The sequence below is a fragment of the Lucilia sericata genome, unplaced genomic scaffold, assembly GCF_015586225.1.
Source record: "Lucilia sericata isolate MDLA Ls3-8-SP2 unplaced genomic scaffold, ASM1558622v1 Contig000014F_arrow, whole genome shotgun sequence".
NCBI lineage: Eukaryota > Metazoa > Arthropoda > Insecta > Diptera > Calliphoridae > Lucilia > Lucilia sericata.
In genome coordinates, this window is record NW_023994053.1 from 899,891 (window position 1) to 912,935 (window position 13,045).

A 13,045-nucleotide genomic window follows, 5' to 3' on the forward strand; every position below is an offset into this window, starting at 1 on the left:
ACTTCTATTCTATTTCTGACTAAATACTCTAAACCGCACCCACGAACTATAAGTTCTTTTAGTCCCAGATTGAACCTTAATGGGCTTGAAATTTTGCAAGTTTACGGTCTTAAGCGCTTAATGTAAAATATATACACAATTCAGAAACGCAACGTGTCAGAAAAAGTAATGTAGATATCATGGATTCTGTATATTAAGGTCTTCAAACTGCAGATCAGTACAATCCATAAAATTAAATGAATGTTTTTATATTTCGAAATCCTAAATTATATCATTTGAAAACTACTTTCGACCTAGAGAAAGCTAAATAAATATTTAAGGAATAAATTAAAATCTTAAAATTTCCTATTTAAAGTTAAGGCGAAAACCCGATATACTACAATTCAAATAATTTAAGAAATTCATATTTAATTAATATATAAAAATAACTAAGAAAAATATACCATTGATCATTGCAAACAAACTTACAATTACCATTTAGTTACATGCAGGCGACAATAGTAAATTCATAACTAGTGTGGTTTAAACATGAATATTAAACAAGGATAATGATGTTGATAATAAGTTAAAGTTAAATCAAAAAAAAAGAGGGGAATAGAAATGTTTCAAACTAAAAATGTTTCCATACGATCGTACACAAAATGTGGTGGTAGTAACTCAAATTAAAGCATCAACATCAACAATGTATTATTGCAACTTTGTAAAGTACATGTTTGACGCCTGCGCCAGAACAGTCCCCATATATGAAAATAATGCCACACGAACACATCTACTACATACACTGTTACATAAATAGAAACATACATGACATATGTGTAAAAAGATAATAGTAGTGTGCCACCACCAAACATACATACACCCATATCTACATGCAACACATCCATACTGACTTTACCAAGGAAAACTATACAAAAATAGAATCCAACAACATTTAAACAGGTTTAATTTTTTTTTTGTTTTTACCATATACTAGAACCAGAGCTGTGGAATACTTTGCAAAAGATCTAAATATCTATACATATACTCTCTGAAACTGTGAATCTTTGAATGCGTTTAAAAGAAAGTGATCTTGATAAAGGATTAATTGATAGAATTTATAATTTTATATTTTTTTAACTTTTTGGGGTGGCCCCTTCTCGTTTAAAATGCCTCTGTAGTAATTTAAGTCTTGTTTTTGTTTTTTCATATACACATAAGTTGGTATTTTTTGTTTTCTTACGACCAAATGCATGGATAAAATATTCTTTTATATGAGTACTAGTAAACACACACAAATACATTATTGCCCATTTGCGATAAAAGGATCTTAACTCTCAACTTAGTTTACCCTAAACTAGCTTTTATTTCTAAGTGTAAACTTAGATTAAATAAATATGTAACTCTTATTTGAATCAGGGAATGAACCCTAATTACACAGGCCAACCAAATTAGAAAAGGTGGAGCGACCACAGGGTACTTTTCTAAAGTACTCTAAAAAAGAAAGGAGATATAACGCAGCTTAAATCTTTATTTTAAAGTCGAGAGATTGGAATTTCTGATAATATAACAAATTGTATAAATTAAAGGTGTCTGCCAAACTTTATGACACGATATCAAGAAAACCGGATGTAATAGAAGCCAAATTAAGATCCAACGTTGTTCAATCCTTTAGACAAATATACTTTGGTCTCTGGGTTAAAATTTTGTTGGCCTCTGTTATTAACTGATTAATATTGAAACTAGTAATATAGGTTATAAAATGGTAAAACGTTTAGGTCCATTTGAAAGTCCAGACGTAAACTATTCAGTATTATTTGTTTAAGAAAAAATTAGAAATGTTGAGTTATAAAGTTTTTGCTACAAACCATTCATATCTAAGATTTAATGTATATTAGACTGGTTCACATTGTTTGGAAGGCAAAATTGTGGTTTTATTACCTCTCTTAAATTTACCCAGCTTATATGAACGTTTGTAAACTGGAGCAATTTAAAAAAAAATGTATTTTATAAAAATAAATTTACACATTTAACATTTTTTTTGAAAAAACTAAAAAAAATAAATATTTTGGAGAACCATTTCAAAACAACCAAAGGTTTTTTGTACAATTCTAAATTAAACCGAAAATATTGTGGAAAACTCTATATGACATAACAAGGTATATTATGAGAATATAACTGATCCACTATTTTTTGAGTCGGTCTAATATGTATGTATTTATATAAATACATACGTATTTTTGTAAGTGTGTATTGTATTTGCTGGATTTTAGACACATACGAGTAGTACAGCATATTTCGTCAGATAACTGTTTATACACTTTTAAAAAATTAACAAAAAAAATTAATTATATCATTAAATTACTTCTAACATGATCCACTATATATATATGTAACTAAAATAAGAAAATTCACTGAATTTCATTTTATCATAACTCAAGAATTGTTACCAAATAAGTCAAATTTTCATTCGCATAAGTCCTAGGCGGAAATTTTGTAACATCGATTTTACTCATTTCCAATATCAAATATTTCTTATCAAAATTACCATTTATATCAGAGCTAGATTACCTTAGAATGTCACAAGATCGCAAAATATTTCACAAATTTTTTCCATAACTTACAATTTAAACGTTTATTCAAATGCTTGATTTTTCACAAAAGAAAATCGATTCAATTTTCTCCAAAACTTTCAACATATAGCCCAATTTAAAATATTCACAATATTTTACGAAAGTAAGCGACCTAGAACAGAACTCTTAATAGGATGTCAATTTACCACCCTATAAAGTTAATTTACAATTTTGAAATAGATCCAGCCCCTATCCCCAATGCAATAGTCACGGACCTAGTGTCTCCTTTCTCTACCTTTAGATCAGTATTCTTATAGAAATTTAAGTTTTTTTCCTAAGTGTACTCAAATACATTAAATTAAACGAGTATGCATACATATGTATGGCTATAAATCAAATACATATATGTACTTGTATCTACGTTTCTATGTATGTAAGTATCTATGTCTATATACAATTATGTGTATAGAGTAAAACAAAAATAAGCAACCTGTTTCTAAACCACACCATTACATTCAATGTTAGAAAATTGCATTTACTCATTCTATACTACACACCCTGTATTATTCATACATACTTATGTACGTATGTAACATAGATGACATTATAAGAAATCCTCTCTGTAAATGAACTCACACATTTATGGTTTTCTAAACTTAAAATAACCGACAAAGAATGTTGAGTTTTAAGTTTTACGACATTTGATTATTTTTGAAATAATAACGGATTGTTTTAGATTCATAGAATTATTAGAATTTAACTATGAAGATGTGGTTAGATCAGTTGTTGTAAATAGAATTTTAATGAAATTGAAAGACTTTATAAATTAATTTGTGATATTTTACATAAACAATATACTGGTCCATTGACTAGTCCTTAGATTAGTTCATTGACTAGTCCTTAGACTAGTTCATAGGCTAGTCCTTAGAAAAGTTCATAGACTAGTCCTTATACTAGCCCTTAAACTAGTCCTAAGACTAGTCCGTAAACTCGTCTAGAGACGACTAGTAAATAGAAAATTCCATAGACAAGTCAGTAGGCTATTCCATAGACTGATCTCTAGACTAGTCCATAGACGGATTTACAGGCCAGCCCATAGACTGGTCTATAGAATAGTCTTTAAGTCAATTAGTAGATTAGTTATAGATATATTTTTTAAGAATAATTGGGATCATTTATTCCAACACTTATTATTGTATAAAGGCAAAATTAAAATTTATTTATATTAAATAGGTTAAAATAAAATAATCCTGTCCCACTAACAAAAAAAAATAACAATCACTCATACTACCCGTAGGCCATAATGGAATTTTTTTAGTTCTCACATTGAACTACGGGAGGTATGAGTAATTTTTATTAAAATAATGAAAATTTATCGCTGAAAATTTTGCGATATTTTATTGTCAATATTTATTTCAGAATAAATTCGATTTGCTAGTTAATATTTCTAAATAACTAAAGTATTGGATTTCGAGTGGTATGAGTAAATAAAAATTGAAAAAAAAAATTTAAATCGTTAAAATTAAAAGAATTCAAAATTCTAGTTAAAATAGTATATTTTATCAAAAATTTGTAATTTAAGTATATCGGAGTAAAGCCCGATCGTCATCATCATCTGCAACATCGTCCGTTACTATTGCCAACCTACAACAGCGTATTTTTGTGTTGTTGGTGATTATACTGAATGCCCAACAATGCAGGTTGCCATAGAACGACTAACTAACAACGATTCTTTCTAACGGATAATAAGAGAATGGAATTTGTGGTATATGACGCAGCTCAACATCTATTCAACAAAAACAACCATGGAAAAAAGGATATTTTTATATATAAATAATGTAAATGGGTGTATGTGTGGAAAGAAATACAATTTTGCGCACAAATATATACTTAGTTGGGATTACAACAACAATAACAAACAAACTTGAATATGTAGGTATTAACGAATCACAAGTGCATGCTACTATTTGAAATCGAACTGCAAAATAAAGTTTTAGGAAAAAATTATAAAACTATATTTTAATTAAAATAATTTATAATAGTACATACATATTTCAAGGAAAGGTTTCAAGCTCCTAAATACCTAACAACTGATTATGGTACGATAAGCATTATAAATAGCGAAATCCTTATATATTTTTTGTTTTATTCAAATTTAACATATGATTTTCCTGAAAACTAATAAGTTACTCAAGTATCAGTGTTAATAACTCCTAGATACTTATATAAGTTTTGTTTTATTTGGTATAAAGGGTTATTTGTGTTCAAGACCCCAAAAATTTAAAGGTTCTGTTGAATAGTATTTGTACTAGAACTATAGATTTGTCTGAAAATTATTTGGTAATTCGTAGCTATAAATGAAATACATACTAGCAAACTTTAACAAAAACAGATAAAATACATACATACTTATAAAAATGTACACACATATACATACATATGTATATTTATCCGTATACATATATACAGATACAAAAGAACGGACGTATGTATATAATCATACCACTCACACACACCCATGCATACATTTAATATTTGTAGGCTGCTACATACCACGCAAACTGTATACTCGACTCGTCGTATGTAGTAAACAACTGTGGCAGTGGCATGAAGATTTCGTTGTGGAATGAACATTGCCATCATTGTAGTTGTACGAGTAGTTTGTTTGAGAGTCGATTTGACGTTTCCGCCGTAATTCAATCGGTCGGTCAGTCGTTCATTAAGTTTTTCTGTCTTTGTGGATATTTTGCAGTTTTTCTGTATTTTTTGATGTTGTTTTTATTGTTGTACTGTTTGTTTATTGTAATATCAGAGTATGCTCACAATTTTGCTTCAGTAGTCAGACTGAGGACTTCGAATGCCAAGTACTCTATGTAGTTTGGATCGGTTGCCTTTTAACTCATACACACCGCAGTACATACTCATGCCAGTTCACGTACTTCGTATATACATTAAGCTTTGGCTTTACTTTGCTCTGTTGCTGTAATTTGGCTGGAAAAACTTAGTCACCATGCCATGACACACCATACTCCACTGTCATACCATTACCACCAATCTCCAATCCTCAGCATCGTAGTTTTATATCGTCGTAGTTGTCGTTGTTGTTGCTGTTATTGTCGTCGTCATTGTATGTTGCCATTGTTTGTTAGTAAATACTTTGAAAAGTAATTGGAAGGAGGCAGTGGGGTAATGGCAAATGTAGAATGTATTTTCCAAAATGAGCGCATGCACAAAATGAAACGAACTCCAAACGGAGATTTGGCATTACGTCTGTTGTTACGTCGTTTATTTTGACGGTCATTCGATAGGTAGGTCGGTCTTTTAGTTGTTCAAGTATGACAATTCAGTTTGACAATGACTACCAAGAGGAGGATTAAGCAAATATAAGTATGTATGTTTGTTGTATGTGTATACATAAATGTGTGCGTGTGTATGTATTTACTCAAACATTCATTTTAAACTTGTATTATACATATGCATGTTTGTATGTATATAATCACGTAAATTCATACATAAATATATATGAAGGTTTGAATATACATACATACATACATACATACATATACACACAATTTACACAAATAGAAATATAAATATATATATATATATATATATATATTTTAGATGGGTTTATATTGGTAATACTGATTACATAAATACCTTAATTCAGGACAATGCGAAGTTCTCCAGATTCCTTTAATTTGATGTATAAATACTAAAGGTAATTTCATATTACTAACTTCCTTAAAATATCACAAAATATTATATAAAAATTTTAACTAAACATGAATATATCGCTTGGCGCCTGATATTTTGATATGTTAAACATTTAAAGAAATATCATAAATTTTTTATTATTTACCAGTCATTTATATGTACTAAAAACTACTGTAGGGTGCTTGGTTGTTGTAAAACCAACTAAAACAACAAAAATGTGATAAAGCTACAGTAAACTCTCTTTTAAATTAAAGAAAGTTTTTTGCTAAGCTTGGACCAATAGTTTTTTGTTAACTGTTAAGATAAAGACCGGTTCAAGTCCTCATAAATGTAAGAAAATTGACTAATACCGATTCTGTTTTTTAGGGTTAGGGACGTTATATGAAAGGAATATACATATGTATATGTATAAGGAAAGGAGTTACTTAAATAATGTGCTATATTTAGAGAGATTATATTGCCAACATTTAGGGCTTCTTGACATTTACGTCACTTAATTATTAAAACAAAATTAAGAAGATTATCTTTTAGATACAATTTTGGTAAGGCTTCACTTTTTCACTTTAGTCGTTTCATGATCAAGTAAAATTGATCAAAATTATGACTTTTAACCAAATTTATTCTCTATTCCAGAGCTGATTCTATAATTTCTTTTGAAAATTGAAAAATATGTATTAAATTCTATTTAGGTGTGGTTTCACTTTATTCCATATAATTATTAGTACAATTTATCGAGGTCTCACCGTAGTGGCCCAGTAGTTGTTATATGTATATGAAACATGCACAAATATACACAATCATTAAATGCTTCTTACTCGTACGGTACGTTATGAAACGAAAAACGTTCATACACCCAACTACTGCTACTCTAACAGCAAAAAGCGACTAAGGCAAGAAGAAAAAAACATTTTATATATAATTTTTTTGTTTTGATTTTTAGTTGTGCAAAAAAAACTCCAGTGTGAACTCTGCACTTCAAGATACAACATGAAATTCAGCGCTTTAGCGCAAAATCATTTTTTAAGCTTCAGTACGAGTATTCTAAGCAAAAAAAAATACGTAAAATGCGTACAAAATTCCAAGAAATAAATAAAATCGTTTCAACATTTTTCCGTTGGCAAATGATATTAAGACTTTAAAATGTAATACATTCTAAATTTACTGAAAACATTAGAAACAATGCAAAAATTATTAATATAAAAACTCCTTTTTGCATAAATTATTTAATTAAGAAGAATGTTTAGTGAGTGAAAGATTGCTTTAATAGAATTTCTAATTATAGACACAAAATAGTAGAAAGCAGCAATTAAGACCGATTTTAAATAAATAAAAAATACATTTTCATGCCATTGAAATTTTAACAAAAATAAAATAGTTCAAAATGTTGACCGGACCAAAAGTAAGTACCAAAGAAATATTTTAAGCCATATTGAAAATTATCTATTTAAATTAGGCTAAAAATTAATAATATAAAACCAAAACAAATATTCCTTAAGTTTAAGTCAAAATATGTTGGATAGCCAAGCAACCAACCAACAAACCACATGCAAATCCACTTTAAAGAGGTATGAAATGTGAGAAGTAGATGAAGAAAACAATAATAATATAAAAAATGCATTTTCTAAATAGCGGCACATTTTTCTATAGTTTGTTTTGATTCTCGTTATTTAGCATCGTTTTTCTTTTAAGTCACGCACACACTTAAACTTACACTAATACATATCTTCAAAATACTCATACAAACTCAAGTTTTATTCAAAATACTCGTACATATGTGTATAAGTGTATCTATGTGTATTAGCATGTATGTCTGTATGTAATCGACAACCTAAAATAAATTGAAATTCCTAAACACATCGTTGTCGTGAACGACAATTTACAACAAACAATTCGTGCAATTGGTTGTGGTGTTTAGTGGTTTTATTGCCTCTAGTTGGTTGCTATTATTGTTGTTGCTTGTTGCCATAGAAATTCAAACATACCAAACGAACGACCGACCCAACAGGCCAACAAACGAAACACTTATTCATTCATACATTCTCATTCCAATTTAGCCCATCGTCATCATCATCTTCAAACTTTACAACTAAAAATGAAATCGAATTTTCAAATCTCTTGTTAAACAATTAAAAAGCAATAATAACATTATAAACACACATACAGACAGACAGACGGACAGACAGACCCCTAAGAGACCAAGAATCAGTAATCAAAACAAAACGCGAAAAAACAGCAACTACCATCATGCATCCATTAAACACCCAAGCAGACATCTAGTAAAAAACACGACAACAGCAACAATAACAGAATCAAACCAAACCGAGAGAAAAAAAAACAAAAATAAAATATTATTATGTACTCATTCATAGTATGTACCACCTCTTCTATACATACATGCATACTTTCATACATAATAAATAAAATTAAATAAAAAAGAATACATAAACACATATGCACACACATATACATAAACACTCACATCCATATATTAAATGTATTAAACTAAATTATGTCAAATGTTTGCAAAATGTTGGCGCTGGCGCTACAAGTTCCTTTTATATTTTTATATCCGTGGTGAGTTAAATTATGTTATTGCGATGATGTTGATGTTGTTTTTGTTGCTATTTTGTTGGCGCTGCTAGCTAATGTTGCCAAGAATTGAGAATAAGGTAGTAAACAGCAATACAAATGTTATGGTTATAAATTTCTTTTATATTTTTTTTTCTTTTTTACTTAAGCCTTGCAAAAAGCCGGAAATGTTATTTTTACATACAAACAAACAATCCTCACTAACACTTACACTTAGGCGCTCACTAATACTGTTGTCAACATCTAAAACATATTGTTCATATTTATTTATGTAACACATGAGATGTTAGAATCAAATTTAATAAACAAACACCATATGACTCTTTTATTCACCATTAACGTAGTTTTGGGTGGTGTATTTTAATTGCTAATTTTAAAAGTTTATAAACATTTCAAAACTTACCATTTTTTTAGAATCTACATTGCTAACGGTTAAGCAAATTGAGAATCACTATGTACTTCAAGTTTGTGGCACAAAAATACAAGTGTTTGCCGACGGAAAATCTCTTATTAGAAAATTCCACTGAAATAAAAAGAATATGTTTGGAATGTTAATTGTTTTAAGTAAAATAATATTATTTAGTGTGGGAATTTTCCAAAATTTTAAGATATGAGTTGAATTGATACCAATCTTTTGGTCAATGGATATCATAGGGAAAAGGCAACTGACACAAAACTATTCCCGTGACAAAAATGTTTAGGTTTGTTATACCCTACACCACTTTAGTGGGGAGGGTATATTGGGTTTGTGCTGATGTTTGTAACATGCAAAAATATTCGTCCTATACCCACCTTAAAGTATACCAATCGGCTTAGAATCGTTTTCTGAGTCGATTAAGCTATGTCCGTCCGTCTGGCTGGCTGGCTGTCCATGTAAACCTTGTGCGCAAGGTACAGGTCGCAATTTTCAAGATAATTGGATGAAATTTGGCATGCACGCTTTTTTTGGCCGAAGGACGAAAACGGTTGAAATCGGTCCATTATTTCACCTAGCCCCTATAGAACAGAACCCCCCGAAAAGGGCTTCTGAGCTCATAATTATGTTAAATATACAGGTATATCGATAAAATAAGGCACAACTAAGTTTTATAGAAGTCCTGATGACCCTGCCAAATTTTATAAAGATCGGGCCCCATTTGACCCTAGCTCCCATACAAAGTCCCCTTCAGAAAACTACTTGAATGTCCAAAATTAACTTATAAACACAAATATCGCGATGAAATTCAGCAAAATAAAATATTATGTAAATATAAATATATTCACAAAATTTTATCGGGCTTAGTCCATATTTACCCCTAGCCCCCATATAAAGCCTCTTTCAGAAAATTAATTTTAATCCATAAATTGCTTAAATATATCGGAACAAGGGAATATTGAAGATAAATGAAAAATAAATCACATTTAATATTCATAAATGGTGTAGGGTATCATATGGTCGGCCACGCCCGACTATACTTTCTTACTTGTTTTTATTTTGAAAGGGATTTTTCACTGTAACACGGCGAAGTCTTCAAAGACTTCCAAATATGATATTTATTCAGGCATGAAATGTCTTAGTGGAGAATCATTTATACTGAAGTCATTCGTATAAGTTATAACTTCCAAACCTAGCAGAAGTTCAATAGAAGATTTGACCATTTATTTCTAAACTCTAGCATCTACTATACTATAATTCCCTATTAAAAACAAATTGTTAAATAAATTCCTAAATTAAAATTTCTTTGCAACCAAAACAAATTCCACAAAATTTTTCCTCAATTTGGGTTAAAATTCAAATCTTGATTACTACTTAACTACAACTCTTTTCAGCATGAGTTATATAATTTGCAGATCAATTTCACTTTTCTTTATGCTTTTTTTTTGTTCTTAAGAACAACACGTACAAAATTTCACTGAATTAACACAATCATTATTGAATCAGTTTCTTTCTATGAAAATGTGTACAAAATAAATGGACAATCAACATTCACCTCAGCATCTTTCATTGCGACAGTCAATCCAGTCTTTCACTTAGTTGTTCATAATAAATAAAGTTAAGATTGACTTAAGTAAAGTCATTCATTCATTCATTCTCATCTTCCACATTGCACTTGTACAACAAACAAACATAAAACGCACGTGCTGACTGAAACGCACAAATTTGTTGCACGATTGTATTGCAAGTATAATGTGTAGGCATACATACTTACATCCGTATATAAACACCTAAAGATGTGTAGTTTTAGCACATTCATATTTAGTGTGTTCTTAAAGCTGTGTTGCTCTACATTCCATGCGAGTACTAATTGAATCATTATTGAATGGTTCATCCATCTATAAACACACACACGTTCATTTGGCCATTGATACAGACATACAGATACGTATAATTGCGGTAGATGCCAGATTATGATGTCATAAAGTAATGAATGAGTAACCAATTTTGTACAATGCACTTCGCACATATGGATAGAGAAAAAACAAACAAAAAGAAAAAAACTACTTGCACTTTAAGTGCATTTTATTCAGTCTACTCGGCGAATTGAAGTACATATCTGTTTATGGTTATAAGTACACTGCCGAGTTTCGAAGAATTTTGTCGAATGATACTGTTATTTCTATTCTAAAGACAAGTCGTATAGAAAGGTTAACATTGTAAAGAGATTATGTATTCAATGCGCTTTATTTTCTCTGTATTATCTGAAGTTTTGCAGCTAATTAAAGTTCTGAAACTGTCCAGATGTTATTGGAAATATTACAGTCCGTCCTCCTACATATAACGGGATCATCCAATAGTGTTTCGGAACCCTTCAGAAACGATTCGATTGTAATAATGACAAATCCGAAGTTCCAAACTCTATGCTATGGTCTTACTTTATCGGAATTGTATGAAATTTTAACAATGATCTCACATTTATTTTACAATTATTTTAAATATTGTTCAGGTCCAATATTTTATGAGACGCTTTACTATAAATATACATAAATTGTCTCTACTGAAAGTGGAATACCAAAGTCCAGTGACATCACGATAAAGTTTATTCCCTGCAAATATTATTATATATATGATCCAATTAGGTAATCCCAGAACTACTTCCTTCCTTGTTTATTATATTAGTAGTCCTATGTAAAGCAAACATGGATCATGTTTTTTTTTTCTTTTTGAAAACTACGGACCATAGCCTGCATTACATAGGACCATGTTGCGGATCATGAACTCCCATAATTCAAGCAAGGCATTACTCTGATGTAATGTATGAATGGTTTAAGCGGTCCACACCTAGGACATTACAGTGTTAAATGGAGTATATTTTTTACATATTTGGATTAGTTTTAGTCAAGTCCTAGGATCTTTGTTAGTTAATTGAAAACAAATTGGTCTCAAGTCTACTTATTATTATTGACAAGAGTGTTCATATTGATATACTTTATGCACTACTACAAACTTTCTGAAAAGATAAGAAATACAACAACAGAAAACAACATTTGGATACGACAACATACTGTGCGGCATGCAACCAGCCACCAGCAAAAAAAAAAAAAAAAATCAACAACAATAGCAGCCACCGACAACAACCATATATAAAGTAGAATCACTAAGTGAATGACTGAATGACTGACTACTTTTGTGTAAAATAATAGGTGATGACATGTTGTCACATAAATATAAAACCAAAACAAAGAAAAAACACAAGCAAAAAGAAAAGAAATACTTACTAACGTACATATGTATGTATGTATGTATGTCTGTAGGAAATACGTTCTTTTAATAAAATACATACGGTTCTTCATATCAATGTACCGCAGTTTGTACTCCGATGTACAAGAGTTACTGTATGTGTGTGGTTCCATGTCTGTTTTAGCCTGTATCTTTCTTTGAGTTTTCGTTGATTTGGTTGAATATCTTTTTTTCTTCTTTTAATGCACCGAGTGATGCCGAGTAATTAAGACATTTTAAATTTACGCATCAGACACTTGGTAGACAAAAGGTAGACGGCAGAGACTCAGACTCACTTGCTCGCTTATGGACTGCTAAATACGTAAACTACATACTTAAATGAATAAATGTGAATGAATGAGAACGTATGAACGAATGGATGTACGGAGGGATGAGATGAATGGTAGGAAAAGCCTTTAAACAATGCTTTTGTAATCAGCTGTTTTAACAATTTGTACAAAATCTACATTCTCTGTTGGTCATCATTCAGCAA

General features: G+C 30.1%; 2 protein-coding genes across 7 annotated transcripts in view; one reads left to right on the top strand and one right to left on the bottom strand.

The window, feature by feature from the left end:
- LOC119604591 (suppressor protein SRP40) overlaps positions 1-13,045 on the bottom strand; it is a 142,200-nt gene that overhangs the window by 75,651 nt on the left and 53,504 nt on the right. For all 6 annotated transcript variants that reach the window (XR_005231531.1, XR_005231530.1, XM_037957324.1 and 3 more), the window contains one exon: positions 9,259-9,378. Coding sequence is in view for 1 of the 6 variants with exons in the window: in XM_037957341.1 (XP_037813269.1) it covers positions 9,259-9,261 (3 nt within the window). In the remaining 5 variants the exon portion in view is untranslated. Of the gene's footprint in view, positions 1-9,258; positions 9,379-13,045 lie in introns of those variants that run through there.
- LOC119604580 overlaps positions 7,371-13,045 on the top strand; it is a 49,185-nt gene continuing 43,510 nt past the window's right edge. The window contains exon 1 of the mRNA XM_037957279.1: positions 7,371-7,665. Coding sequence (XP_037813207.1) covers positions 7,648-7,665 — 18 coding nt within the window. The 5' untranslated portion in view covers positions 7,371-7,647. The remainder of the gene's footprint in view (positions 7,666-13,045) is intronic.